The sequence below is a fragment of the Gastrolobium bilobum genome, unplaced genomic scaffold (assembly GCF_033153095.1).
Source record: "Gastrolobium bilobum isolate Gb01-03AN ecotype WA unplaced genomic scaffold, APGP_CSIRO_Gbil_v1 utg829, whole genome shotgun sequence".
NCBI lineage: Eukaryota > Viridiplantae > Streptophyta > Magnoliopsida > Fabales > Fabaceae > Gastrolobium > Gastrolobium bilobum.
This window is the reverse complement of record NW_026899533.1, coordinates 739,322-764,090: the sequence shown is the minus strand read 5'-3', so window position 1 is coordinate 764,090 and position 24,769 is coordinate 739,322. Positions and strand designations below refer to the sequence as shown.

Below are 24,769 nucleotides of genomic sequence, written 5' to 3'. Positions count from 1 at the left end.
CATCTGCTGCAGACAAAACCTGTGATGGGCACCAGGCATGACCTCCTGTAATGCTAGTATCAAACCCTGCATTCATATATGAAGCATCAACAAAAGTCATTACATATGGCTACCAATGTACAGGTTATATAAAACGAAAATAAAATTGAAATAACCATACATTTTGCTGATCAGAAATGAAGTTCCAGCCATGTACTACATGGCTGCCAATGTCCTCTTGTAACAAGTTCAGAAACCACTTCCAATTTTCTTTGGTCTCACTGTCAACCACAGCAAAAGCAATGACATAAAAGCTCTTGTTTGCATCCTCTCCCACTGCACTCAAGAGTTGTCCCCCATAGTAACCTTTCAAGAAACAACCATCCTGGCCAATCAATGGCCTACAACCAGCTTTGAATCCTTTCTTACAGGCCTCAAGGCATATATACAGTTTAGAAAAAATAGGTGGGCTATTAGGTACTGGCTGTGGTATTACTTGCATCACGAAGATATTACATAGTCTGCATCCATTTCAGGTAAATCATCCACTCTCCTATTTACATATGTAAGCTTCCCTTCATCATTCCTAACCAACACACCCCATGATGATATCTTATGACAATATATTCATCCATCTGCATACAAAACAGAATTGCAATCATTTTTTACACTACCAAAATATTATTTTACAGTATCATGGGGACCACTAATCACTAATCACTACATGGGGGACCACTAATCACTAATCACTACATGGGGGACCACTAATCACTACACATAGCGATTTAAATAACAACAAGGGGACCACATGCAACAAGTTCCAAATATAAAATACCTAAAGGGGACCAGAAAATAAAACCCTAACTTTATCTTTCCTTAAACCGCACATGGGGGACCACAATAATATGCAAAAAAATGACGAAAAAGGGAAGGGGGACCACAGATAATAAACAAATGATTTCTCAAACGTACCTTGCAAGAATGTCACCACACTCACAATCGTTTTAACAATATTCACCAAAAACCACACTAGCCCCAAATGGTTGCAACTGCAGACGAGACGTGCACCAACAAACCACTATTCCTCAACCTTCACCGAAAATGAAGCTCACGAGCAGAGGTAATGGTGGGTATGGACAAGCAACACAGTTGTGTGAGTGTGTCAACTGACTTAAAATCAACGTTGAAGAAGTCTCCTTAACCAAACGACGTTGTACGCTTATGTTTACACTTCAGGGTCTTCGCATATAACACAACGACGCCGTTCCTATCTCCTCCACGTGGCCGTGACGTTAGTGACTCAGCTAACTAAAGGTCTAGCTGTGCTCCGTCAAGTGGGCCGTCACATTCCAACTAACAGAAGGACAAACGTGGCTCTTTTTTTCAAAAAATAGGGACTAAAATGAGCTTTTTTTATTGTTGGGGACTAAATTGTGCATCGTGAAAATTGCGAGGGACGAAAAAGGGTATTTACTCATTTTTATAACAAGGTTTAAATACTGACTCACTTTTATTTGGGTCAGTTTTAGACCTGATTTGTTTTAATAATGACCCGTTGACCCAAAACTTAACCCACACTCAGTATGTGAAAAAAAATCATAATTACGTTAAAAGAAAAGTTTTAACGTAAAACAATTACGTCAAATTTTTTCACAAAAAATATTTCCATCAAAATTTTGATGAAAAATATTTTTATTAAAATTTGTGACAAAACATTTCTGTAAAAAAAATTGACGGAAAAATTTTTTTGACAAATTTTTTTACAGAATCTAAATTTGGTCAAATTATTTTACAGAAAAACATATTCATCAAAAATTTTGAAGCAACACATTTTCATCGAAATTTTTTGACCGAAAAAATTTCATCAAAATTCTTTATAGAATTCAAATTTCAGCGAAAGTTTTCAACGAAAACATTTTTATTAAACTTTATGTCAAAAAAAAAAATTTCGTAAAAAATTTTAACAAAATATTTCGATTAAAAATTTTGACGAAAAAAAATATTTTGTCAAAATTCTTTAAAAAATCTAAATTTCGTCGAAAGTTTCGAATGAAACATTTCCCTCAAAACAATTTCCGTCGAAATTTTCGTCAGAACACATTCCCATCGAAATTTTTAACAAAAAACATTCCGTCAAAATTTTTGATGGAAATCTTTTTTCGTTTAAAACATTTGATTGAGGAAATCATTTTCGTCAAAAATTTTGACGGAAACTAAATTTCGTCAAAAATTTCGATAGAAAATTTATTTTTGTAAAAATTTTCTTTAGAGAAAAAATTCCGTCGCTTTTCGACAAAAAGTATTCTGACGAAAAAATAATTTTGTGACGAAATTTTCGTCATTTGCAACGTAGAAATTTTATCGAAAATATGATCTTTTTTAGTATTGTTAAAATTAGTGATTTGTCATCTTAAGATGAGAAGAGCTTTCTCTCATCCTTTACTTTTCATTAATTTTCACTAATTTTGCTTCACATGTGCAGGGGCTTAAAATTACATTCCTTTATTTATTCAACAAATACCAAATTTATTATAAATTTATATATTTTAAAACAAATAAATAATTAAATTACATGAGTTTAAAAAAAAATCAATAACTATAAAAAAATCAAATTTAAAATATGTTTTCAAACCAAGTCAAAAATGGGTCAGGTCGGATTTGACCCACTTCAGAAACTAAGTCAGACCCACTTCAGAAATTAAGTCAGACCCACTTCAGAAACTAAGTCAGGTCAGATCCGACTCAGTTCTGAACTAGTTCAAAAAAATCCAAATCAAGTCAGACCTGACTTGGATCAAATTAAAGCGGGTCAGGTCAAAATACCTGACCTATACAAACCAAGTTCGGTCGAGTCAGCACAAAAACGTGACCGACCTGACCCATGCACTCCCCTACCCAAAACAAAGTGTTTCTCCCATCCCCTAACGTAACCCTCGAGCCTTGAAGGATCTCAGGCCAAAAACTCTGAACTCTCTTTCACAGGTTAGACGTCGTAGTAGTTTTATCAATGCAAGGGATCAAGTCATCACCTATACTGTATTTATTGCGCATCAACTTAACCCAGAGAGAGACACGCTTGGTAAGGAAGGACCTGTAAAGAACCAATTCAACCCAAAAACTTAAGTTGTTGGGTAAGGGCCTTTTTATTTATTTGCACTATTCTTTAGCATGCCCCTTCACATGAGAGCTTTACTGGACTTGAAGGGTGGATAATGCACAGATTTATCTACCAGTGCTAAGAAATTCCACAATAGAATGTGGGGGCAGTGAGAATAGAACCCATACACTGAGGCTCTGATACCATATAAAGAACCAATTCAATTCAAAAGCTTAAATTGTTGGGTGAGAGCCTTTTTATTTATTTGTACTGTTCTCTGACAGACTTCATAGCCAATCTTCATTATCATGGCTTTGTTTATCAATCTAGATTATCTCATATGTACACCACCATTATCCTCAGGAGAGTAAATAGTATCCCAGTTCACTAGATGGGTCTTCATATGGTTTAGGGAAGAGCCCCATATGAAGTTCATGGTGCAACGATCAAGGTTGTCACACAACTTCAGAGGGAAGGTGACTGATTGCATAGTATAAGTTGGTAGGGTAGACACCACATACCTGACCAAAGTTATACACCTAGCTAAGGATAGAGTGCGATGACTCCAATTGTTCTTACGAGCTTGGACTCGATCCATCATATGAGAAAGAGACATTCTAGACACCTAATTATGATGGTGTAATGGTATGCCTAGATACTTCCCAAGGTCACTTGTAAGGTTGATATTAAGGCACCCACTTATCTCTCTAGCCCTATTGAAACTAGTATTCTTCGAGAAAAATACCCAAGATTTCTCCCTACTGAGACATTACCCTGAAGCTTGACAAAAAGTTCTAAGGACCTGGTTTATAATTTGGGCTTGGGCAATGCTTGCTTCCGCAAATAAGAGGATATCATATGCAAAGAGGAGGTGGGTTAAGGGAGGGCCATTCCTCTTCAAAACAATCAATTTCCACGCTTTAACCTGGATTGCTACCTAAATCATGTGAGCTAACCTTTCTACACACAACACAAACAAATAAGGTGATAAGGGATCCCCTTGGCGCAGCCCTCTACCAGGTTTCAAGTCTTTAGTCTTCCTTCCGTTTCACAACAAGTTCATAAAGGATGAGCTTAAGTAATTGTCTACCAAATTGATCAAACTCTCAGGGAAACCGACTTCAACAAGAGATTAAGTAACTGAATATAGCCAAGCTTCTGAATCTCCGCCTCTTCCAGCTAAGGGAAAGCTTCCCTAACGCGTAATTCACCAGCCTCTATATCTTCTTCGGCATGGAGGTTCTCAAAAAATTCTGCCGCGTGATTGATTATAGCCTAAGGTTCGGCTATCCTATCCTCTTCATTGTCCTTGATGGTAAGGATATGATTCCTTCTTCTCTTCGCGGCTGTATTCGAATGGTAATACTTGGTGTTTCTATCTCCGAATTTCAACCGCTCACAGTGAGATCTTTGAAACCAATCTATTTCCTCTCTCACTAGAATTTTTTCCAACTCTAACCTAAGAATTATCGTTAAATTAATTAAATTATTCAACGTATTATTAAATATTAACTATCAAGTAAAAAAATAATTAATATATATATATAGGAAAAAATATTTGTCATTTTAAATTACACAAAGTTATGTCATTTTAAGAGAGATATAGACACAGAATAAATTTTTTTATTTAAATTTTAAATTAAAAAAACCACTCACTTTCTCTCTCCCATGATTTTCATTTTATGTGTCTATCTCTCTTCTAAAAGGACATAACTTATGTCATTTAAAATGATAAATACAAAGCCATATATATATAGTGAGAGGGAAATTTATATAAAATTAAAATGAAAACTAAAAACATTAATCATGCTTTATTATGAAAGTTTTAAAATATTAATATAAAATTATTCATACATTATCTGAGTGTGTTTATTGATGCTCATCAATCATTGTGATCAAATATCAAATAATCGTTCCTTTTAAGACGGAAAGAATTCAAAGAAATGTGAAAAATATTGTGGATTTGAGTAACAATAAGAACTAAGATAAAAACGTATTTTTAGATTTTTGTTATGAAAAATAAAACAAAGATTGGTTTTATAAAATATAAGAAGGCATTGTAGCTAGAGTGCACTCACTATATGATCCCACCTTTTACTCTGGAACATAGGCTTGCAACCTAACTGGCGCAGGATCGCGCCACAATAGCGCCAGATCGCGCCACTTTTCTGGAAAATGGCTCAGGTCTTCACGGTGTAGCTCAGAACCCATGCCAGTGCAGATTCGCGCCAACAGTCTTTTAAAATTTCGTTTTCTCTTTCTTTCTCCCTATATAAACACAACATATAGGTGACAAATATCATTGAAATGAAAAAGTCAACATAATAAGCAAATATGTAAATAAACTGCTCTTTTATGACTTAATCCTTATCATTCTTAGCTTGGAAAACTACATATGCCAGAGGCACATAATTTATAATTTGGAATAATTTTATTTTAAACCTAAAAGAAAATGCATTAAAATATAATTAAGATGAAATTAAAATCAATAAAATTGTAAAATAAAAAGATTAAAAAGTAAAATTTATATCATTTTTCATGTCATAAAAATTACTATTGTGACACTTTTTTTTTCATTTTCTACTTTGTTTACACACCATACATATAAGTATCAAAATATGCATGTAAAAATAAATGAAAAAAATCATACAAAAAGAGAATTACAATAAAGAAATAAAATTAAGCTAACTCAAGAATAATTATTAAATTTTGAATGAGTTTATTTATTATACTTTACAATATTATAAGTATATTTGTATTTAATTTTTTTTGTTGAATATAGTTTATGAAGGTAAAGTGATAAAGGTGGTTTGATTTTATCAAATGATGAATGGTGAGAGCATCGATCGGAAGCACAATGAAAATAAGTGAGCCTAAATGATTAAAATGAAAATGACCACGCTAGTTTTGTGAGGGCCTGCAAAATCAAAATTTACAAATACCTAGACAGAGAAGTGAGCATATGCATACTAACAATGCCTTTTATTTTCACGAAAATGTCAGAATCTAACTTGAACACCCCTCACTAAGATAACATATAACACTCAACACTCAAGTGTTTGAGGAAATAACAATCATTCAATCCACCACAGCAATAGCACTACCATAAGCTTGATCATATTCTCAAGTTCCTAAAGATGAGGAACATTAACGCATGCACAATTGATCAAAAAGACTCCATATGGATGTAACTTGGCCTGGCTTAGGGGTAGGAAATTATGGGAAGTAGTTAAATTATAAGTTGAGATTGAAACACTGATATACATTTGCAAAACAATCAATCTCAAACAAATTTACGCTCCACTATTCTTTAAGATCAGGGATCCATCCCTTTTATTTTCCCATTTTTTTCACATTGCTATATACACTTTCTCTCTATCTTGATATAATTAATTTTATTTTTTTAGAGAGATACTACTTAGCTTCAGTGGAGCTTACCTCAATTGATTTTCTTTTCTTATCAAACGTGTCAATCTCAACAAAGGTAAGACAATAGGAATATGGCTAAGCAATCAGCAGGAATCATGAGAAAATAGGCTCAGGCTCAAAGGGGTTAACAATGAAAAAATCAAACAGGTGGGCAATTTGGCCATGGCTAACAAGAATAAAATTGCCTTAATCATTTCAATCAATGCATGTATCACAGAGAAACAGAGCAAGTTCTAGAATGCCATTACAGTGAGGTCTCTCAAGAATAAAAAAAAGTGTTTAAGCATAAAACCTCACCAGCTATGGTATCAAGCTAGACTCTCAAAAGAAACATCAGGCATCATTAATTATTCAGCACAAAATTCAGATAAACGAGCAATCATGAATTCTACTCATGTGCATGCAATATCATGCCAGAAGTTCATACAAAACATGCTTTCTATGATGAAATTAGTCAAGTTAACTAGGGAAAGCATATCTAAACCTGGGACTTGCTCAGAAAATATTTTCCAAGACCAATCAAAATACTAAGAAAAATAACAAATACTAAGAAAAACAAAAAATAAAAACGGGTTAGAATATCTCCCCTGATATAAAGTGCATTTCCACTCCTGCAACTATTCTGCATGACAATGCTTCCCCATTCCCAGATTTAGAAAATTGTTGTCCCCAGCAGTAACTAAACCCAAGACTTATCACAGTTGCACAATGGGACAAACAACATAGGATGGATAATAGTAAGAGCAGCACAATATCAGAGTATGAGGACATATACAACCCAAAATATAGTCTAAGTGACCTTAACATCAACCTAAAGGTCACCACTAAAAACAGCAAAAGACAAAAGTAAACTAAAAATATATACAATAAATCTCCGACAGTAAGGAGATATAATCAATCCTCCATGTCATCTCTCTCAGCAGCATAGGATGACTCAGCAAACAGAGGAACTTGTGGTTTCCTGGGCCTTCGCAGAAACAAACCGGAAATCATCAAAAGATGCAGAAGCAGAAGTCTTAGCCCTTTTTGGTGCCGCCAGTTTTTTTTCTTAGACTTTCCAGCTTGTGAACCCTGAAAACCAGAAAATTTCCCAATGCTCAGAATATGACAATAAGGAAATTAGATCACAAGTAATCAAGCCGGAAGTATATAGCACACCACCATTCCCAGATTTGATTACACCTTTATCTTAAAAATAAAATAGAACAAAGCAACAGTTGGAATCAAATTCAGAAAACAATATGTCAATGCATCTTAGCATACAACTCAACATTTTAATCCAGATAGTCAACATAGCAAGAGGTTCAAAGGAAACAAATAACTAACTAGCAAATAAAATAAAATAAAAAAATAAACTCTACATTGGGTTGCCTCCCAATGAGCGCTTGTTTAACGTCACGAGCCTTACGGTTATCTCTTTCAAGTATTATTTTCTTTGAGAGACAGAGTCTCGGTGTCTCTCTCACAGGTCCTTCTTTTTGCGGCATTCAAACTCCGGTAATCCACACACATCCTCTAACCAGTAATAATTCTGGTAAGAATTTGTTCATTTTTTTCCTTGTGGACCGCAGTGATGCCTCCCTTCTTCGAAACAGTCTTCACTGGACTTACCCAACCAGTATCTGAAATCGGGTAAATCATACCAGCATCAAGAAGTTTCACAACTTCCTTTCTCACCACCTCTTTCATTGTAGGATTAAGCCTCCTTTGAGGTTGCCTCACAGGTTTGACATCATCCTCCATGAGAATTTTGTGGGTACAAAAAGAAGGATCTATACCCTTCAAATCAGAAATGGACCACGCTATGGCGGTCTTGTGTTCCTTCAGAACTTCTATGAACCTCCTTTCCTGCTCAGAAGACAACTCCTTATTAATGATGACAGGGTAAGTCTCCTTATCACCCAAGAAGATGTATTTAAGAGTTTCAGGCAGCTCCTTTAACTCTACTTTTAGGGAACCATCTTCTTTGTCAGAATCCTTCTTCTCAAGAACCTCAAACACAACACTTTTTTCTTCCTTAACAGGAACAATATCGCGTGCCTCAAGTTCTTCATCAAGGTCATGACTAGAAGATTTCTCTTCTTTCACCTCTTCTTCTAAAATATCAAGTCTGAAACAATCACCTTTATCATAAGCTTGTCTCATAGAATCAAAGACATTGATGGTGATAGTCTCATCATTCATTCTTAACTCGAGCTTCCCTTGTTTAACATCAATCATAGCCCGAGCAGTAGCCAAGAAAGGTCTACCCAGCAAAAGAGGCATTTCAGTTTCCTCTTCCATGTCCAACACCACAAAATCTGCTGGAAATATAAATTTGACCATTTTCACAAGAACATCTTCATTAATACCACTAGGCTTCCTTATAGATCTATCAGCAAGTTAAAGAGATACCAAAGTAGATTTCAACTCAGTGATCCCCAAGGATTTACAAACAGAAAAAGGCATCGAATTAATGCTAGCCCCAAGATCGCATAATGTCCGGCCAATTTTAGTGTTACCAATTTCAATAGGAATGTTGAAACTTCCAGGATCACGAAGCTTAGGAGGAAATTTCCTTGTAATAATAGCACTGCACACCTCAGTAAGTGCTACAGTTTGGCACTCTTGCAACTTGTGCTTCCTTGACAAGAGATCCTTCATGAATTTAGCATAATTAGGTATACTAGCCAGAGCTTCAGCAAATAGAATGTTGATATGCAACTTTTTGAAGATATCAAGAAATCTGTCGTACTGCTGCTTCTGAGCATCTTTCTCGAATCTTTCAGGATAAGGTGCCATGGCTTTCACATATCCAGGACTCATCTCAAATTTCTTCTTTTCAGCAACAATCGGTTATTCTTCTTCTTCAAATTTCTGAAGAGGCTTCACAACTTTAGAATGAATTACAACTTCTTTTTTGGGCTCCTCAACCTCATTAAGATTCTCATCAGCTCCCACATTTATGTTTGGCTTTTCTGGAGATACCACCACTTTGCCACTTCTAGTTGTGATGGCCATACAATCTTCCTTCGGATTAGTAATTGTGTTACTAGGGAAGGTACCTGGAGTTCTATCAGCAATTTGTTTAGCTAGTTGGCCAATTTGATTCTCCAAATTTTTGATAGATGCATTTGTGTTCTTTGTATTAGCTCTAGTCTCCTCCATGAAAGCATTAGAATGCTGAGCCATTTGTCCTACTAGCTTCTCCAAATCAGAAGGTTCCCTGGGTTGGATTGGTGGAGGCTGCAAATAATTGTTAGATTTGAAGTCAAGACCAGTTCCATGAACCCTCCTTTGAAAATTATTACTTCCAGTAGAAAAATTCTGATTTCTTGAAATATTTTGCTGCGGAGGTCTTTGATCATACCAAATGCCATTCACCTACATTTGTTGAGGAGGATCAGAAGACAGCAAAGAAGGACATTCATTAGACTCATTATTGTCCTGACAATATTTACATACAACAGCAACAGCTTTAGCCTGAACGCCAGAAATCTGCATCTTATCAAGCCTTGAAGTCAAATTTGCAATTTGCTGAGATAATAGCTTATTTTCATCCAGCTCAACATCATTGCCTTCCAGCTGAAGAATACCTCTCTTAGGCTTAGATGGCAAACCTTCATTTTCATTGGCAGCCATTCTCTCAATCAGCTCAAAAGTCTCATTTGCTCTCAAGGATTTAATAGTACCACATGCTGCACCATTCAACACCATCCGAATATCAGGTGTACAACCATTGAAAAAGATTCTCACTTGATTTCCAGCAGTCAAGTTATAATGAGGACACCTCCTCATTAAATCCTTGAATCTGTTTCAAGCTGCACACATAGTTTCACCCTCTAACTGAGTGAAATTAGTAATATCATTCACCATCTGATTATATCTCTCCATAGAAAAGAATTCAGCAAAGAACTTTTGAGACATATCATCCCATGTAGGAATGCTACGTGCAGGCTGCCTTTCCAACCAACTAAGAGCCTTTCCCTTAACAGCAAAAGGGAACAACCTCAACCGGATTGCATCATTGGACACTTGAGGATGTTTGGTTGAGTCACAGACCATGAGAAATCTGTCTATGAATCTATGAGGATCTTCATTCTCCCCTCCTCCAAACTGGGCTCTCTCCACCAATTTTATAGTAGAAGACTTAAGCTCCCAATTATTGTTACCAATTACCGGATGGACAATGCTTGAGTTCGGCCTATTAAAAGATAGAGTAAGAATAGTATCCATGAGTGAATTTTCTTCATCATTATTTGTTGCCATGATTGATGATTCAACTGGTGTCTCCTGAGTCTCTTCAGACAGAGTATCAATTTCTTTGAACTGAAGCTTTTTTCGAGCAAGTTTTCTATTTGTCCTTTCAGTTTTTGCTATCTCAGAATCAAACAGAAATTCTTCAGTTTTACCTTGCATACAACTCAGGAAAGAGATTAGTAGCACTTTTCAAATAACAATAAAAAAAAATAAAAAAAAAAATTCACAAATTCCAATCATAAAGATCAAAATTATATGATATAACAAACGCCAATCCCCGGCAACGGCGCCAAAAACTTGATGCTCACCGGCAAGTTTACCGATCGCACAAGTAATACAGTGATAAGAAAAGTATCGTCTCCACAGGGATTGTGATCAAATATCAAATAATCGTTCCTTTTAAGACGGAAAGAATTCAAAGAGATGTGAAGAATATTGTGGATTTGAGTACCAATAAGAACTAAGATAAAAAAGTATTTTTAGATTTTTGTTATGAAAAATAAAACAGAGATTGACTTTATAAAATATAAGAAGCCATTGTAGCTAGAGTGCACTCACCATATGATCCCACCTTTTACTCTGGATTAATTTAAAATACTCATTTAAATAAATACTCAGATAATTTATCATCTAAAAATATTAAATAGCTAACCCTCAATTCCTTGAAAGGTTGACCCTTTAACCCCAATTCCTTGCGATGTTTCTCATGAAATTAAGCAATGAGCACGATAAATTAAACATCTGCAATAATATATACGTTTATTCCTAGCACGCATACAAATTGTTATCCTACTCTCTTTCAAGATCAAAAACCCCAATATTTCTATCTAGGGTTCTTACCCTCAAACTATCATCAACTATTAGATTGATCAATTCTAACAAAGAAGATAGAAATTACGCACAGAGTAGAGATAAATATAAATATATAAAAGAGTAATTATAAATCAATCCGTTGTAACAAGGGTTCACATAGGGGTTGTGACCCTAACTACAATAAGGAGTACTAGCCAACCATGATCATGGCTGACATAAAATTATAAAAGATAAAGATGAAAGAATGTAATTACAAAAAGAAGACTAGGAACAATCCTTTATTCCTCTCCTCATTCTGGAATCCTTGTTTTTCTCTGTCGTCGAAAAAGTGTCTTGAATAAACCCTCACAGCGTTCTTTTTATAATCCTAGTTCGCTTCTTCCAAAATTGCCCTTTCAGAACACGGTGATTTTTCTCGCAAACTGGCGCGGGATCGCGCCACTTCTCTGGAACATAGGCTTGCAACCTAACTAGCGCAGGATCGCGCCACAATGGCGCCAGATCGCGCCACAATGGCGCCAGATCGCGCCACTTTTGTAGAAAATGGCCCAGGTCTTCACGGTGCAGCTGAGAACCCATGCCCGTGCAGATTCGTGCAACAGTCTTTTGAAATTTCGTTTTCTCTTTCTTTCTCCCTATATAAACACAACAAATAGGTGAGAAATATCATTGAAATGGAAAAATCAACATAATAAGCAAATATGTAAATAAACTGCTCTTTTATGACTTAATCCTTATCATTTTTAGCTTGGAAAACTACATATGCCAGAGACACATAATTTATAATTTGGAATAATTTTATTTTAAACTTAAAAGAAAACGCATTAAAATATAATTAAGATGAAATTAAATTGTAAAATAAAAAAGATTAAAAAGTAAAATTTACATCATTTTTCATGTCATAAAAATTACTATTGTGACACTTTTGTTTTTCTTTTTCTACTTTGTTTACACACCATACATATAAGTATCAAAATATGCATGTAAAAATACATTAATAAAAATCAGTGTATACAAAAAGAGAATTACAATAAAGAAATAAAATTAAGCTAACTCATGAATAATTATTAAATTTTGAATGAGTTTATTTATTATACTTTACAATATTATAAGTATATTTGTATTTAAATTTTTTTGTTGAATATAGTTTATGAAGGTAAGGTGATAAAGGTGGTTTGATTTTATCAAATGATGAATGGTGAGAACATCGATCGGAAGCCCAATGAAAATAAGTGAGCCTAAATGATTAAAATGAAAATGACCACGCTAGTTTTGTGAGGGCCTGCAAAATCAAAATTTACAAATACCTAGACAGAGAGGGGAGGGGAGGGGAGGGGGTTTGAATAAACAATGATTTACTTATATTAACCTCTTATTTATCTAATATCTTTAATGTATTAATTTGTTGGTACTCATCCGCAAAGGACTGAAGGAGAGACACCTTAAGGAAAGCCAGCGATTGAATGGAAAAGAACTTCTAAAGCAGCTCCATCTCTATTACTCCGTGTTGTAATTTTGCAAAAGCAAACAGAAAGCTTTTGCTTATTACTTTATTTTTATCGATTGAGACCATATACCTGTTGCGGAGCACAATGCAAACCCACCAACAAATTAAAGGGCTTTTTTTTTTCCACAAAAAAAGAGAGGCTTTTTTTAATGGGATTAATATTTTTTTATGTTATAAGATATAATTTTATTTTTTACACGCACATAAAAATGTGTGAAGCTTATACTTTATTTTTCTTTATCTTCTTCTCATGAGTCCACATAAATCTCACATACTTTTACGTATATATAAAAAAAAATTATCTATTACAACATGAAAAACACTAATCTTTTTTTAATTTAAGAAAAAATTGTATATACAACAAAAAAAGACAGACAAAAAGAGCCCTCGATAGGAAGAAAGAAATACAGAAAGTTTGGTTAAGTTTCATCAACTAGAAACTCGAGAAACTTAAAAATACATCTTACTCACGCAGGTGCGCGAGTCTTCACTTCAGATCGAGCCGAGGTATGAGAAGCTTATCTCATTTGAAGCAGCTCTCTCTCTCTCTCTCTCTCATAAAGTGTTGCTCGCTTGCAGTGTGTTTGCAAAGTTAGACAATTATGTATGGATCAAGACACAGAATGAATCAAAGTGGAACAATGCTTGCTTGGCTTGTATCACATCATGCAAAGTGTATATGGCTAGTTGCAGGTCTACACAATTTAATTACTTTACATATTTATTTACTTTTTGCACGTTCTAGTTCCCATTCACGTGATGTGGTAGCTTCCTTCATTCTTACTTCAGCGTCCTGATTCTAGACTTTAAAACCCTCGTTTCCTTATAAGGTTGCATGGTTTGTCCCCCTATCTTTTTTTTGGTAGACAAAGCTAGTAATTATTAATCTCCACGTGTAATCTTTCTCTCTATGAGCTCTCACACTCCATATATGCGTGTGCGCTTTTGTGAAGAAATGTTTATACTCATATCTGTCTCAGAGCTTGTTTACGAAGACCACACCAACCACGACTTAGACCAACTTTAAACCAGTATATGATGGGAATAAAAGAAATCAAGCATGTATACAGGTATTTTAATAAGATAGATTAAAAGCATTGAAGTGTATGATTCAGTAAAAATATAAAGGGAAAAGTATCGATCACATACAAATATCCAACCGCTATTACATATAATATAATTAAACATATTATTCAGAGTTTCTTACCGAAGTGAAAAATTAAACAACAAAAGTGTAATGTAAGCATACCGCCATACACCACCCTACACCTCGATCACAGTGAGGAACTTTGCATCAGCTTTATTTATTTATTTATTTATTCCCGCTTATTTTTCTTTCTCCTCATTAATTTCTTACTTATACCAAGTTGTTTGGTATAAAGGGGAGGTTGATATTGATAAAGTATTAATGTTGAGCAGAAGACCAAGAATTTGAATCAACCCAGTTATATGCAATAGGGCTCAAAAAAGCATCAGGAATGCCAAAGGAACTGACCAAGGCAAGTGCATGCGGTCGAAGTTCAGCACAGAGTTTGGGCACTTCTTTCCTCACTGCAGAAGCATTCTCTGTTGATAAGTATCCATATCGAAGAAAGGAAGCATCTTCCTCCATAGAAATCACGGCATACAATGATCTCAACAGACCTAAGACATTCTACAGAGACAAATGCAAAGAAATCAATAAATAGTTCTGTTTCACTTCTTTATCCCATAAATAATTTGACCAATATACATGTGTGTGTATGTACATATACATCTATCTGTGTGTGCTTGTGTGAATAGTTCTGTTTCACTTCTTTATCCCAGAAATAATTTAACCAATATTCATGTGTATGTATGTATACATATCTCTGTGTGTGTGTCTCTCTCTCTCTCTCTCTATATAGCAGAAATATAGAACAAGCAATAAAATGATTTACCTTCAAAGAACCAGCTGGTAAAGTTGACTCAGCCTCCATGAACGTTTTCAGTATTGCTCGTTCTGAGAAAGCTCTGCCCAAGTCCTCTGCAAGCTGATAACTCTGAAAGAGAAAAGAGTTTCAAACTGTAAGACACAGAAAAGATGAAGGAATAATTAACAAAACCAGGTAGAATTCTCACTTGAATGAAGGCAGACTCTTTGCTTTTTCCGTGTGATCGATATTCTGAAACCTCTGCAGCAAAACATCTCAATAGATCTCGCTCTCTTAGGTGGAACAAATCAGTCTGTGTAAACGAGAGGTAAGAAACAATAGAAGGTTCTATCTGGTTATTCCAAATATCAACAGGTATAGTGAAATGATTACCTGAAATTCACTGCTCCTAATTGTAGAACTTGTTAACTGAGATGGGATAACAGGCCAAGGTTTGTTCATGTGTTCTAATCCCAAACCTCTAAATGGCTTGTTTTTTGTCTGACATGCTATGTATTCTGCAAGGAGGGCCTTGCTGATCTGAGGTGAAATGTCGAACCCATGAATTCAATCCATTCATATTGAACAAAAAAGAAACGAATGATGCTTAAATTTGACATGAATTATTTCATGCTACTTCAAGTCTTCAAGTGGATAAGTCAAATATCATAAGCTAAAAGTCTATCAACAAGGTTCACCCAAATCAGAAATGGGAAATGGTCAGTTCTGGAGAACCCTGGTTAACCATCCAATAAAAAACACATAAAACAGATTCGTTTCAATTAATATATTATATTTCATTAAATATCTCTATTAAGGCATAAAAACTGATTTCGTTTCAAACACAACCATTCATGTAAAATTCTTTTGGGTTAAAGTCTGACAAAGCATAGGACTACCAGTACCTTTTTGCTGAAATCTCAATTAAAAAACAATAAGGCAGTGTTTGGTTCGGGACATACGAAAATAATCCCATCTAAGTGTAAGTGGGTTTCCTAAAACACCACGTTTGGTTGAGGACAACGTTCCTCTTATCCATCATTCCTCCTTGCCCAGCTATCGAGATCAAAGTGAAAAATGGATGAAAATCACGGATTCTCTTACCCTCTCCCACCATGGTATTGCTGAGAAATTCATTTTGATGGAAAGTGAAGATGAAAAATAAGACAAGTTTACCCCTGTTAATCCCAGTTGTACCCCAAATTCGAACACCAGTCTGACTTCGATTCTTGGACCGAACATCCCTATCGCGTTCCATATTTGTTCTGTTGTGCTGCTCTGAAACCCAAACAATTGAAACCCAAACCTCACTATGACTGAGGAAACCCAGATGCTTGTGTTCGGTTATCAGGTAATGGTAACATTTGTGTTTTTTGGAATCAAGCTTAGTCTGTAGTTATTATGGAAAAGTGTCTAAAAGTTTGTTGTCTTTCGTAGCACGTTCCTTTTGTTTAGCTAGTGAAAGAAGAGAATCTGTTATATTGAACCGGATCTAGCGCGAAGTACAAGCTACTGGTTTGAAGACCAGCGCCCGATTTGTTTTCGTTCATACAAGGGATCCTCTTATTTTCGTCACAATATTCTGGTAAGACTATACATAGCATTTGGAGTCATCATCTCTGTTTAAGAGTGGTTGGTACTTGCAAACATGATTTGTTACAGTGGCCACACACCATTTCCTTATCATACGATTCCATCAGATTTGTATTTGGTTGAGCTTGTTAAATATTTTCTATTTTTTTATTTTTTTTATTTATTTATGTTGGTACATGTATGTGGCAAACGGTTCAGAAAGGGGAGTTTTCATATTTATTTTGCATAGCTTTGATATCTGTATTACTATATTTTTTCCTCTCTTTAGTCCCTCAATTTGTATATTTTTTTGGGTTCCTGGATACGAAAGGTATTGCTAATGTTGATACGAAATGTGTTGTTTTCTTGGGTTCCTCTCTTTAGTCCCTGTAACGTGAGTTTTGTTTTGCCCTCTTTAGGAATGTGTTGGTTGATGTTATTAAGCAAGTATTTGTGAGCTTCATTGCTCAACTTGTTCCCATTTTGTTATGTTGTGTGCCTGCATGTAGGAGTTATGTATGGTGTAGGTGTAGTGATGTTGAATTTAGTGGAAGTTATTGTTGCTGCAGTCGCTGCTAAAATTTGGATTTTGCCTTGATACCTTAACTTTTCTTTTCATTATGATTTTCAGAAAGTATTGTTTTTTAATTGAACTTTATACGGAAGATCCTATTAAATTAAAAGCCCTGACCTCGATCTCAATCTCCTCCTAACATAACATTTGAAAAAAACTATTGCAGTGATATCTTGCATTAAGCACAAAATCCAAAATCAGAAACCATTAAAAGAATTTCCTACATTCCACTCCTTATATTGCATATTTGATATCAGATTGGCATCAATACTGAACATACATCATGTCAAAACTTGAAAGGAGCAGTGTTGACAAAATTACCAGGCATTGCAATAGTTTAAAGAGAGAGTCAACAAATAAAATCCTCCAACATACACAATTGGATATGATGAACAAAAAGCTGACACCCCCCAACCTACTCAAACCTTAAAAAGAAGTGATTTTTTTAGTTCATCATTGAATAGGTTCTTTTGTCAACAAGTTCCCTTGTTGGCCCATAATTAAGGAGCTGGTTTCTGTTTTCTACAATGGTTTTAAACAATATAATTTAACTTTTTTTTTTGTTATGATTTTGTAATGCATTTGTTTGCTTCAGTTGGTGTTGTGTTATTGTCCTTCAACTGAGAGCATCGACAAATTGGTGTCTTGCTTTCAACACCAAGCAGATGGTAGCAATAGAAGAATGTCAATTATGGATGAGCTAGACAAATATGATGAACTGACCGTGCCTCAGAGGGTTCATGTAGGTGTGATACTGGGCAAGGACAGTAGTATGACTGATATTTTCATGCAAAGTAGTGAGGTAAATAGAAGGTGCCTGGTTGCTGGGTTGTTGGCAAATTTCGAACAATAATTATACCTTCAAAGTGATAGCTTGTCAATGGAGGCCTAACTACTGCCATTCTGTTTTTGTGTGACTGTGGTACTCACATTTTTTGGTACTTGTTGTGCTACTGCCTCACTGTTAATGGTTTAGCACTATGATTTTTTGGATGATGTATATACCACTATGTTGTAATTTTTGGTTATAGACCAGCTATAGGGTCAGCAGACAAGCATAGTTAATGCTGTCTCAATAGTGCTAATTGTTCATGTAGGTGTACTGTCATGTATGTTAGAAACAGATTTAAGTGGGAGTTTTTTGTAAGTGTACTGTCATTATAATGCACCTGGTTTCTGATTTTAATTATTAGTAGTTTTCTGTATCTTGTAATTTTGTGCCTAATGCTGCTTCTCATGGGAATGATAACTACTGTATTCATAAAGCATATTGGAACATATTGGCAGTACTGATACTGAGAAGAATTGTACTATAACCATTAATTCTCTATATACAACACATTTTTATTTGTATGATCAATAGGTTGTCAAGAAGGTATCAATCTAAAACATATTGGAACACCGTGCGGCAAAAGGCTTGATCCTCAAAGGATGTCATGGAATTTTATGGTCTCAATAAAATATATAACTTAAACGAAGCCAGAGGCTTGCAACAAGAGTTATTATTCATTCTCACACTAAAAAGCCTTGCATAGGCGAAGATAACTTAGTCCAACACCATTTTTTTATTTAAAAAAAGTTAGTCCAAATTGTTGAGCGAGAATAAAGAGTTTGAGTGATTTTCTCACAGGTGTGAACATCCATACTGTGTGGTAAGAAGCATGAATTATTCAAGATCCGTGCTAATCATTACATATCAAATATAGGATATTATTTTTCCATATATTTCTGGGAGTCTCTCCTGCCATTACATTGTGTCTATTCTAACTCCTATTCAATTAACTTCTATATAATTTCTCTAAATTATAAATTTGATTAGCAAAAGGAGAAGGAGTAATTTAAATAAAAAATAGTTAACATATGGGAGTAGCAATATCAAACATCATATTCCTCGGATGTACTCCAGGATAATTTCCGAAGAAGTGATAATGCTTCAAAGTTCAAACCCTATACAACATAAAGATTTGTTGGAAAAACTCAAACTCCAACAGAGGATGCACAGAGAAAAGATTATAGGATAGAATTGCATTTCAATTGAACCTTCCCACTGTGGCACTGTTGTACATCAAACTCAACCACACTCAAAACCCAATGCCAATGCAATCCAATGATTAGACAATATTAAGATCAACAACAAGCAAAGTGTACAGCAACGTGTGCGATCCAATTTTTGTACAGAAGAAATAAAAAAAAAATTAAGTTCTAATTGGTAAGAAGCAGATCCAGAAAGAGAGAGAGCAGAAGAACTCTCAGATCAGGTCCAATGCTATGATAGTTTTTAGAAGGATAGTTTTGTAATTTCATTAAGTTTTCCCATCAATATTTTATCTCCAACCAAACACACATTCAGAAATTTAATTCAATTTTCCTGGTAAAATTTTGCTCAACCAAACAACTTTTTTAAAATTTTCCTATCTAACTCACTTTCCTTGCAGATCCCTAGTATTTACATTTCCCTAGTATTACAAAATTTCACCCGAACCAAACACTACCTAAGAGTAATAAGGATCAAAATTCTAACCTCTTGAACAAAAAGGCTCAAATACTATACTTAGAAACCAATCAACCAAAAAGTGTACACTGTTGGATGAAGGCCCAAAGTGGGTTTTATCTCCAGCAAGTTCATATTAAGTTTCAAGCATTGAAGCCAAAAGCCCCAGTTAGTATCCACAGAGTTGGATCCCACATAACTATTTCTATATTTTCACAACCGCTAAAAAGTCAAATGTGAATAATCTAACACAACCTGTCAGGATTCTAGTATTGCTTTGCAATCAGCACATCATATGTCTCCTAGGTTGTGTTAGATTATTGCTCTGCAATCAGCATGACATATGTCTCCTGGGTTTGAATTAAAAAATGTTGCGCTTAATTATTATACAAATTTCATATTTAACAGAATAATCCATCCTACCTGCTGCATCAGAACATTGTTGTCCCCCTCAAATGTCGAATGCACATCAAATTCACCCTTAAAATGGCCAACACGATTTTCAGTTTTAAGGCCTTGTCCTCCACAGGCTTCACGACATTCCTAGCACATGCATTAATAACACCTTAGTGGAGCCAATACCATAATATATCGAACCAAAGTATAATAACAACACTAACCTGAAGAGTACGCATATTATTCCATGTCAAAGTAGCCTTGTATGCACTAGAAACAATATGAATTGCTTTGTTTGATTCGGGAGTTCTTTTCACATACAACATTTTGAGCTCATTTGCAGCAAAACTCATTGCATATCTGTCGAAAAAAGTAAACAAAAGAACATTAACAGGTACTATCTCGGTCCATTATTATATCTGCCAATGGTTAAACTAGGATAGTCACTTTTTATTAAATCCCTATATAGTTATTCAAAACGAACAACATATATGAGCCACAGTGCAGATGTTTATGTCTCACTTCTCATGAGTGCATGCAGCATGTCGCTTTTAAATCAAATGTTTTCTTTTAGAATATATATGGGAAAATATCCTCTGAATGTGGTATAAAAAATAATTAATCCTGTAATATTGTGTATATATTTCAGAGATTTTAACATTTTAGTGAGAAAAGCATATGGGGGTGGGATCTTAAATTATGTAGGATAATTAAATAAAGTGGCATACCTAAATTTCAGATTCCTAAAAGACTTGAATCATTTTGAGGTATCAGCATATAAATATCAAAATGCTTGTAATTAGAGGACTTACACCTTTGCAAGTAAAGGTAATAGACGCCGTTGATGACTTGGGTAATCTAGCAGTAAAACTTCAGGCCCATTTGGTGTAATAGAAAAGGCCCGCCTTGTCAATGCATATCTTATAGCAATGGCTAAGCTAATCTAACAACAACACATGATAATGTAAGATGTTTAAATTAGGTATGAGTCTGTTAAATACATAGAAACAACACGGACAAATGTGATCAAATCCACAAATAAAGATGGCGTCATTACTTTGGAGATGTAAACAGCACTGGTAGCAATAGTTACCCGACCAGAGGTCAAAGGGGCTAAGAAGGCTGCAAACCTCTGGAGCAAGAATGACATACAACAAAAAGATATGTCAGCAAGCTTTCCAATGGGAAGAAAGAAGAGCACAAGGAGAACAAAAGAGAATATCATCTCTCTGAAAAAGCAATCACCTGATCTGCATTTTTTATTGCACTCAAATATTCGCCACTTGGTGAAACATCAGCCACGGAATTCAACAAATTTTCTCTGGGTATTCTCACATTGTCAAACCTGAAAACACATGTCCAGAACTTTTCAGTTTTAATGTGAATAAAATTCATTTATCGGATGCAATCTTGTTTGAAAAATGTGCATATTACCAAATACGGCCATTATCAACTCCATTTAAACCAATTTTGTGACCACAATCAGCTATTCGTATGTTTGGACATATGTTTCCATCTGAATCCCTGATTTGGGCAATAAATGCATGCACCCCTTGATTGCTTCCATTTATTATGAGCTGTGAAAAGACTATGGTGTGTGTGGCATGCTGGATGGAAAAATAAGTTAATTTAACGTATATATATATATAAACAAAGTTGGAGCAGGAGAAAAATGTAGGCACGAAAACAATCTTGTGACATCTAGGCTTTTAAATAATTATCAAGAAGTATACAAAAGAATCCTTACATTTGCTGCACCACCAATCCAATACTTCTGAGCTGACTCACATGGAGTATTGATGACAAATTCTCCAGTGTTTGAATCATAAGTGGTGACTGTTTCAATTCCTCGGACCTGTGAAATTTTGTCTAGAAATCATTATTAAAAGTTATAAGGAAAAAGAAAATAAACTACATATGGGCTAGAGCCCATTTGGATGGGTTTTTTTTCTCTACAAGCTGTTTTTCAGAGAGAAAAAAAAAAGCACTTCTCAATGTAAATTCGTTTAGATGTCTGCTTTAAAAAAAACATCAAAAGTCACAAAAAAACCAAAAACCTGATTTTTTTTAAGCTAAAAATTTCAACTTCTAAAAAAAGCATAAGTCAAAAACCAATTTTTTTTTCAAAAACTTAATTTTTTTAAAAAAACTAAATAGCTTTAACTTTTGTAAAAAACACTTCTAAAATAAGAAAGCATAAAAGCTGTTTTTTCTAAAAGGCCAAACAAACGGGCTCCTAATAACCCCAACTTATTTACCATCCTTCACATACATTACTTCCATGGCCCAACTCAGACATGGCAAAACAGCCCTTGATCTCATAGTTTTCAGTAGATTTCAACCACTTGTCATGATGGCGCTTGGTCCCCAGAAACTTTACTGCTCCACCCCTGAAATCCATTATTCATCAGAGAAACCAACAGAGTTCATTTATTACAAATGATATGGGAAGGGTGATCCAAGGTGGCATCATGTACGAATCCATCATTCTTTTTATTGTTTTCTACAACCACCTAATTGAGACAATAATTGAAAAATTGAGATTTATCTAATTAATTTACTTATGTTACAATTCTTGCAACAGCTAGCTTCAGAAGGCACAGAAACACATTAAATTATAGGTCCTGAAAGTTTGTCAAACAAGACTATGTCTCTTAACAGAGCCAGGTACGTGTTAAAATCTAAACTTTCTTTTGGAGAATTTACAAGCACAATTCAAACATCTGGATTCACACTTCACAAACATTCTCATCCACATACAAAAACAACAATTTGAGTTAGTAATTTAAGACCACCACTAAATTCTTTGTCAACTACAGAATTAGATTTTATCCCAGAGCTTCTCTGGTTGAATACAGTCCTCTAATAGGAAAGAAACTAAAAGGCTGAGCTTGTTAGTGTTGGGCAAGTGGTTTCTATGAGAAGGATGCGAAGGAACACAAAAGGGGGGCGAATATTGTGTCTACCAAATTTTACTTGTTTTTAAAACTTTGGTTTGATATGCGGACTTTATAAATTAGCTATAGTTAGTGAAAGCTGTCTAGGAGGTCCTTCAGTTAGATATAAAGTTATTCATAAGCCTTCATGTACATACTTAAACTTTTAGGATATTTGGTTCATCACATGGCATCAGTGCTGATCAAGTGGTTTACTTGCCCCATTTTACTAAATAAAAGTTAAATTTCATAAGGTTGGTTAACGTGCATCAACCATTGCTTCAGTCCCAAAAGACTCTTGCTTGAGTGTACACATGACTTAAGCTTTTGAGAAAATTGAATCATGACAAGCTTGTACAACGAGGTAAAGAAATAAAAAACAAAAATCACTTCAAGCCCCGTTAGCATAACAAAAACATATGAAGATATAACTACTCCTAGCAAGTCCAAAATGATTCTCACGTGAAAATCAAAACTTTCTATTAAATTTCTACTCCTCTCAAATGTGAAAGAGAGAAATTCTCCCGCACAACTAACTTGTTCCCTATAAGAGACTTTCACTAACGAGGGATCTACCAAGCTGAAAAATAAAACTTCCCATCCACCCCCTATTTCAAGCTTCACCTACTCAGATACCCTTCAAATTTTCCACCTCACCTAACAAACCAGAATAGAACTCATATATCACTTAAAATGACCAGGACTCAATGGCAGAGCCAGAAACAAAACAAAATTCAGACTAACTTAGGCAGGGCAACACGTAGCCAAATTTGAAGAATTCTTCAATTTTTCTTCATAAACGAGGAATAATAAGGACCAAGGGGAACGAATTTATGCTATACTACCTTTCTTTTAAATCTTACTGTAGTCTCAGACAAAGGTTTAATGAAATTCACGGGACGATCAAGTCATGTGATACAATCTCAACTATAGTCCTAACAATTCCACAAACACTCTCCCTTTCTTATATTTATTTGTCCATAATTTTAACAGTTCCACAAACAAGAAACCAATAATAAAAAATAAAAAAATGAATTGAGACAAGGGAGAAAACAATACCACAAGAACATATGAACGCCAAGCTTAACAGCGAGGGAGTGATCATACATCCCAATAATCTCATGAAGAGCCAAATTTCTCAGTTCTTGTTCAGGCCCATCACCAGTTAGCCACCCTTCAAAAACCCCTCGATCCAACAGATACTCGATTCGCTTCATCGTCATCTCTCGCTGCTGCTCCATCGAATGGTTGAAATCTGGTGACACGAAAACCCTCCCACCATGTTCCCTTCGGTTGAAGAGGTTGCTCTGCACAATCAAACCGAACAACCAGTCACGATCATCCAAGTTGTGACCATCCATCAGCCTCCGCATCTCCCTCACGTCGAATCCACAAGAATTCGAAAGCTCCGGAGGGGAGTAGCTCAGGCAGCTGTTCGGTTCCAGAACGCTTGTCCGCGGCGGCGCGCGGAGGAGCAGGTGGTTGGTGAGTACCTCGGTTCGCCGTAAAGCGCGGTGGTGGTCCATGGCGGATGATGATGACAAGATTATGAATGTGGAAAATAGATGAATGAAGCTTTATCCAAGTAAGTTTGAGAATTTCGAAAAATAAAATATAAATATGAAAAAGGAAAGGATATTATAATAAGCTACTATTAAGTTATTACCAATCAATCTCACTTATATTGATTGTGTGGATGAAAATGGTTATATTTATTTTTATCTTTATATGTTATGATTTCCCATATTTAAAGTGAAAGCATTAAATATAAGAAATCATAATCATACAAAGGTGAAAATAAATATAAAATATTAAATTTGGTAAATCATGATCATTCAAAGAAA

At 35.0% G+C, this 24,769-nt stretch overlaps 1 protein-coding gene and 1 non-coding gene across 2 annotated transcripts; one reads left to right on the top strand and one right to left on the bottom strand.

The window, feature by feature from the left end:
* The first annotated feature begins 10,256 nt into the window (after positions 1 to 10,256).
* On the top strand, positions 10,257 to 10,362 carry LOC133291134 (small nucleolar RNA R71). The gene has a single exon (XR_009748766.1). It is a non-coding gene; the product is annotated as a small nucleolar RNA R71 (small nucleolar RNA).
* A 3,781-nt stretch (positions 10,363 to 14,143) lies between these two features.
* LOC133291084 (acyl-coenzyme A oxidase 3, peroxisomal-like) lies at positions 14,144 to 24,487 on the bottom strand. Its single transcript, XM_061489266.1, has 13 exons — positions 23,985 to 24,487; positions 22,262 to 22,379; positions 21,737 to 21,844; positions 21,424 to 21,596; positions 21,235 to 21,334; positions 21,047 to 21,121; positions 20,802 to 20,932; positions 20,214 to 20,349; positions 20,017 to 20,136; positions 15,350 to 15,496; positions 15,165 to 15,269; positions 14,984 to 15,085; positions 14,144 to 14,718 (listed from the first exon to the last, which is right to left on the bottom strand). Exons 1-13 carry the CDS (start codon positions 24,449 to 24,451, stop codon positions 14,470 to 14,472), a joined length of 2,031 nt encoding a protein of 676 aa, XP_061345250.1. The 5' UTR covers positions 24,452 to 24,487; the 3' UTR covers positions 14,144 to 14,469.
* Between the last annotated feature and the right edge of the window lie 282 nt (positions 24,488 to 24,769).

What these genes read in the sequence shown, in the direction of transcription:
- LOC133291084 (XM_061489266.1), bottom strand. Translation starts at nt 24,451, where the DNA reads ATGGACCACCACCGCGCTTTACGGCGAACCGAGGTACTCACCAACCAC. An exon ending in GTTGATAATGGCCGTATTTG is followed by an intron (nt 21,335 to 21,423) that starts GTAATATGCACA and finishes ATGTGTTTTCAG; the next exon opens with GTTTGACAATGTGAGAATAC. An exon ending in CAATAAAAAATGCAGATCAG is followed by an intron (nt 21,122 to 21,234) that starts GTGATTGCTTTT and finishes TTCTTGCTCCAG; the next exon opens with AGGTTTGCAGCCTTCTTAGC.